This window comes from Orycteropus afer, unplaced genomic scaffold, assembly GCF_000298275.1.
Source record: "Orycteropus afer afer isolate SDZICR_OR568_19922 unplaced genomic scaffold, OryAfe1.0 scaffold00020, whole genome shotgun sequence".
Lineage (NCBI taxonomy): Eukaryota > Metazoa > Chordata > Mammalia > Tubulidentata > Orycteropodidae > Orycteropus > Orycteropus afer.
This window is the reverse complement of record NW_006921607.1, coordinates 15,804,426-15,810,766: the sequence shown is the minus strand read 5'-3', so window position 1 is coordinate 15,810,766 and position 6,341 is coordinate 15,804,426. Positions and strand designations below refer to the sequence as shown.

At 46.8% G+C, this 6,341-nt stretch overlaps 1 protein-coding gene across 1 annotated transcript in view; it reads right to left on the bottom strand.

Moving 5' to 3' along the window:
- ACTR5 (actin related protein 5) overlaps window positions 1–4,263 on the bottom strand; it is a 27,337-nt gene extending 23,074 nt beyond the window's left edge. Inside the window, 3 exon segments of the mRNA XM_042783609.1 lie at window positions 1,610–1,634; window positions 1,700–1,966; window positions 3,868–4,263. Coding sequence (XP_042639543.1) covers window positions 1,610–1,634; window positions 1,700–1,966; window positions 3,868–4,263 — 688 coding nt within the window.
- Between the last annotated feature and the right edge of the window lie 2,078 nt (window positions 4,264–6,341).

Below are 6,341 nucleotides of genomic sequence, written 5' to 3'. Positions count from 1 at the left end.
AAGATATCAGATGACATATTGCGTTGGGCAAATCTGCTGCAAAAGACCTCTTTCAAGAACTGAAGAGCAAAGATGTCTCCTTAAAGACTAAGATGTGCCTAACCCAACCCATGGTATTTTCAATCATCTCATATGCATGAATATATTTATATATCATATGCTGGACAATGAATAAGGAAGACTGAAGAAGAGTTGATGCTTTTAAATTGTGGCGTTGGCAAAGAATACTGAAAGTACCATGGATTGCTAAAAGAACTAACAAATCTGTCCTGGAGGAAGTGCATCCGGAATGTTCCTTGGAAGTGAGAATGACCAGACTTCGTCTCATCTACTTTGGTCATGTTGTCAGAAGGGACCATTTCCTGGAGAAGGATGTCATTCATGCTTGGTAAAGTGGAGGGTCGACGAAAAAGGGGAAGGCCCTCAACAAGATGGACTGACACAGTGGCTACAACGATGGGCTCAGGTATAGCAAGGATCGTGGGGCTGGCACAGGACCAGGCAGTGCTTCATTCTGTTATATACAGGGTTGCTATGAGTTGCAGACAACTCGACAGCCCCTAACAACAACATCAGCAGACCTAAAAGAGCTTTGTAACAGTTGCCCAAGCAGGGCACAGGCCAGGCAAGAGAGGCCATGGCCCAGGTAGGTGTGCTTGATGGCACAGCAGAGAGGAGACTGTTCTGATTGAAGAACTGTGTCCTAAGCATGTTCCTAAACCTGAATTGCAGCCTGTTACTTCCCTAATAAACCTATAATCAAGAGTACTGTCTGAGATCTGTGTGGTCATAGCAATGAATTATGGAACGCAGAAGCGAAGTAGTGAGTGCCGGGGGAGAGAGGGTTGGTATCAGAAATGGTAAAAAGGCTAGAGGAAGGTGGCATGTCTGGCCTCACAGGAATAAGCCTTGGGCTGCTGATGGTGACTCTGTGTCCCCATTGTGAGACTGGAGGAGGCTAGAGGAAGATACCGCCTCCATGTCCCTTTTGCACCTCATATCTTACCAGACAAAGTCCAACTATAAGATGAAAACAGATTTTAAATATGACAGAAACTATACTTCCCTTCCATTTGATTCAGAAATATTTAGTGCCTATCAAATGGCAGGCCGGCAGTGAACCTGAAAAGGTCTGAACAATTGTGATTAAAGATCCTGAATAAAAAAATACAATCTCTTAATAATAAACAAGGGACTCCAATACACAAAGACAGTCTAAATGAAATATATTCAAGCAAGTCATTCAAAACACTTTTATTGAGTGCCTATTACATACAAGGGAGCTCTGGTGGCGTAGTGCCTAAATCATTTGACTGCTAACCAGAAGGCTGGTGGTTCAAACCCACCAGCCACTCTTCGGAAGGAAGGTTGGGCAATCCACTTCCATAGAGATACCGCCTCGGAAACCCAAGGAGGGATCACTATGAGTTGGAAACGACTTGACAGCAGTGAGTTTGGTTTTTGGACTACATACAAGCTCTGTGCTAGTAGCTCCCCATAAATCAGAATAATAAAATTCTAGAATTACAGACTTGGACCTGTGAGAGCACCTACTCCAACCCCCTGCACATCTCTAAGGACTTAAACATTGTCCAATGATGAAGCAGACTCAGAGCCTAGCTAGCACCCAGGTCCTGGTCCAGTACTCACTTTTTTCACTTCACCTTTAAAGTAAGCACTCAATAAATGTTTCCAAAACATGCCTAGAGCACTCATATGTCAAAAGTATAACTCACCTCCCTTCTAAGATGGGTAAAATATGTGTACACTGGTATCCAGATGAAATGATGAGCCCACTGGAACTCAAGTTCTTTGGCTTATTGTGGTAGAAGCTGAACAGACTGTCTATCCCATAGGCGACCTTTGGTATCCCATAGCACTCAAAAAGAAGCTCAGACATCATCTGCCGTGAGTACAGGGGGTTGCATACAGCTTCTGTCAAAACTATGGGATGATCAACACAGCCCTACTTTGAAAGAAAAGAGCAACCAGATGAGTGACAGAAGAATATTCTTTTTAAAGCATTGTTTAAAAAGTCTTATTATGGAGCCATATTTGCATTTGCAGTTTTTAATCAAACACCTGACTGCTAACCAGACGGTTGGTGGTTCAAACCCACCAGCAACTCCTGAGAAGGAAGACTGGGCAATCTACTTCCCTAGTGATACCACCTCGGAAACCCAAGGAGGGGTCACTATGAGTCGGAAACAATTCGAAAGCACATAACTTGTTAGTTACCGAGTCGGCTTCAACCCACGGTGACCAACAACAAACACTTGATCAGAGGCAATTATAAAACAATGATCTCAGCTCCACTGGAGGTTGTTTTGTAAAACAACCATCAAGTCAATTCCCACTCAGCGATACAGAAGTAGATTACCTCATCTTCCTCCTGTGCAACAGCTGGTGGCTTTGAACCACTGACTTTCTGGTTAGCAGTCACATGCCTTACCCATTACACCACAAGAGCTCCTTAAAATACAAGAGGAGGATAATTCCAGGTTATTAAATTGGCTCTGCCAAATAGCTCCAGCATCCAACCACTTCTTACCACATCCACTGCAACCCCCTCTTCTAAGTCACCATCATCCCTCACCCACATCACAACAACAGCCTCCTAACTGGTCTGCTCCATCCTAGGGCCCAGTACAGACCATGGAGCAGCCATGTTGTTGCTGAGTCAATTCTGAGCCCATGTGACAGAGAATTACCCATAGGGTTCTCTAGGTTGTAATCTTTATGGGAGCAGATTGCCAGGTCTTTCTCCCATGGAGCCACCTGGTAGATTCGAACTGCCAACCTTTTGGTTAGCAGTCCACTGCTTAACCATTACACCAACAGGGCTCCTCTGTAGCAGCCATATTCTTTTAAAACATAGGTCATGTCCCTCCTTGGCTCAACACTGCAACAGCTATTGCACTTAGAGTAAAAACCTATGAAGTATGTGACTTGTGCCCTAGCTTCCTATCTTTGACAGCCCCCCCACACACTGTTATTGTTAGTTATGGAGTCGGCTTCAACCCACGGTGACCTTATATATAAAACAATGAAACACTGTTCAGCCCTGCACCATAGCCCACTGTTGTGGCCATTTGGCCAATCCATGTCATTGAGGGTTCTCGCTGACCCCGTACCTAAACAAACACGATGCCCTTTTCTAGGGACTGGCACACTCCTGCCTCAGGACCTCTGCACTGGCTGCTCTTGTCTCGAAAACTCTTTTCTCAGAGATCCACGTGGCTTGCTCCCTCAGTCACCTCTTTCAAGTCCTTGCTCAAACACCACCTTCTCCAGGGACCTATCCTGGCCAAATTATTAAAAATAATAACAATAACGCAAGCCTCTCCTCTCCTTCTAGTATGCCATAGAATTTACTTCTCTGTTCTACTGTTTATCATCTATGCTTCTATACATAATGTCTTTCCATACCAGCTCCATAAACACAAGAAATTTCGTTATATTCACGGTTGCACTGCAACTGCCTAGAAACGTGCCTGACAAGAGTAGAGTGGGCACTCAATAAATATTTTTTTAAGAAATCGATGTATTAACAAATAAGCATCTATGCCCGAATGTATGCTGCAAGAGAAGGCGGAGGGGGGCGCTGTAGTTCACTGCTTCACCCCAAGCGCTCAGCACCGGCCCTACACACGTTCAAATAAACCAAACCCTAACTCACTGCCATAGAGTTGATTCCGACTCACAGCTACCCCACACACTTCAGGCGTTTAATATCTGATCGGCCATCTGAATGCATGACAATGATAATCAAAACCACTGAAGCAGCTGTTATCCCTCCGGGCGAGAGAAGAGAGCAAGGATAAGACCTCACCCCTCCCCTCAACGCAGCACACCCCAGCCTTTCACCTGCGAGGAAACACCCAGGTGCTGGAAACTGTAGTCAAGCAGCAGCTCTTGTAGCTCCAGGTTAACTGGCACGTTGCGGTCGAAAGGCGAGCGCAACATCCAGCGCAGCGGCTCCAGGCTGCCTAGCGCGTTGCCCACCTGCGGGCCCGGCCCACCCCGAGCCGCACCACGACCGCGGGCGCACACCGCACGGAACTGCAGGCGCGGCTCAGGGCCAGGGTCCGGCCCAGGACATGCCCAGCCAGCACGGACCTGAAACGACCCGTTGTCCAGCACCAGCGGCACCGGCAGCGGCCCGTATGCCACTGGGCCTGCCTCCAGCACTGGGTCCGGCGCAGAGCGAATATCGCGGAACGGGAAAACGTTCGCCGCCAGTCCGGCACTGGCCGCCGCCATGTTGGAAAACACGCCTGACCCCGCCCCCTCGCTTCAGCGTCAGTCTGGACGGCGCGGAGCCCAGCCCCCGCGCTTAACGCTAAGCGGCTCAAGTTTTAAAAGTTTCTTTCGCTTAACCCGGCTAACGCTCCACCTGATTCGCCCTTGGGACTCAGGATGGCTTTAGGGCGCTAGACTTCGCTCATTTTGACCGCGAATTCCTGTCACCGCGTAACCTCGCCCCACCACTCTAGCCGGGACTCCAAGCAGGAAGTCCAGCCCCCAATGCGTAACTCCACGAAGTCCCGCCCCTTCCTAGACCAGACCGGGACTGGTAACAAACCTGTCGTGGCCAGCGAGCTTCCAGCACAAACTCCTCACGTTTTCGTCTAACCACGCCTACTTTTACGTAACTCACCTGCAACCGCCCTTGACCCCGCCTTGACGTGTTTACCACGCCCCTAGCTTAGCCACCAGGCTGAACTTACAGCCCTCCTCCTTCTGACTCCGCCCTCAAGCTGTCAGGGGAGCTTAAAAACTCAGGGATCCTGATGTGTTCAATTTCTTGAGCTGGGAGCTCGTTACACAGGTGTGTTCACTCTGAAAATTCAGGAAGCTGTTCACTTGTGACTTGTGCACTTTTATATATGTATTTATAATTCAATATGAAGTTTTAAAATATATGTTTATTTATTAACTCCCAGACTGTACCCTCTCGGTGAAACCTCAAGACAACAGCAGAAAAATTGCCTTCAAGTGGATTCCAACTCATGGTGACCTCATGTGTGTGTCAGAATAGAGCTGTGCCGTCTACCAGTGGCTGATTTTTCCAAAATAGACGGCTGGTCCTTTTTCTGAGGCACCTTGGGTGGGTTTCAACCTCCAGTCTTTCAGTTAACAGCCAAGTGCCTTTTTGCACCACTCAGGACCCACTGAAACTTCAGACACTGATAATTGTCCCCTAATATGTATATTCTTCCTTTTTCTTCTTTTTAGGGGTAGAGCTCCCTCGTCATCTAGCTGGATGTGATCATGTGACTAAGTTCTAGCCAATGATGGTGGGAGTGGAGGTGATGTGACGCACTCTCAGTTTTAGCCCTAAAAGGATTTGGTATGCTCTCCTCCTGCCCCGTTCCCCGTCTTCCTCTGGCTGAGGAGATAAGAACTAGAGCTGCCACCGTGAACCCACCCTTACCAGACATGGAACTTTAAGAGATGAAAGCAAATCAATTATAAATACATAGGTGGTTCTGAGTACATATCCTTAGAAAGATATGAGACCCCAACCCTTTCTCAAGAACCTCAAAGACTAACAAGCACCCCTATCATCTCCCTGTGCCATTGGGAAGATGTTTCCAGCCACCATTTCTGTAAGTGACAAATTCTGAGGAGCTCTGGATTTTGTGCTGAGGCGTGGTTCTAACTCTTCATGTCCTAGAGCCAAAAGCCTTATTTCTCCTCTTCCATAATTAAAGCTAAACTTCTAGGACCCCCAGTAATAAGCCATCCCCAGGCAAGTTCTCATATGATAATTACTCTGGTTTTCAGTTATCTCTTGGTTGCTTGCATCTAAGTATCTCCATTTTCTTTAAGCTTAGCTCTGCCTTTAAGAGAATATCAAATTTTACCCAGGACTTTTAGATATTAGTAGCATAAGTCTTCCAGGAGGCCTATTCTGCAATATTTCTAGAACCACAAGTTTATCGTTTACACCATGCTTTGATTTGGGTTAAGGAACTTTGGTGGTACAGTGGCTAAGGCATTCGGCTGCTAATCAAAAAAGGTTGGTGATTCTAAGACATCAGCCACTGTGATGGAGAAAGAGCTGAGGCAGTCTACTTCCGTAAAGATTGACACCCTTGGAAACCCGACGGGGTTGCTATGGGTCAGAATTGACTTGGTGGCGGTGGGTTTGGTTTAGTTTTGGTTTTGGTTATTTTCCATGCCCACCACTTTAAATTCTGAGGTACCCATTGTTTTTATACTTAAGAATCTGCCTGGACCATGTACCAAATGTGAGTGACCAATATGGCAGCATTGAGGATGAGAAAGACATAGAGAGGTACATGGGAGGTACAGACAACAAATATGAACCCTTT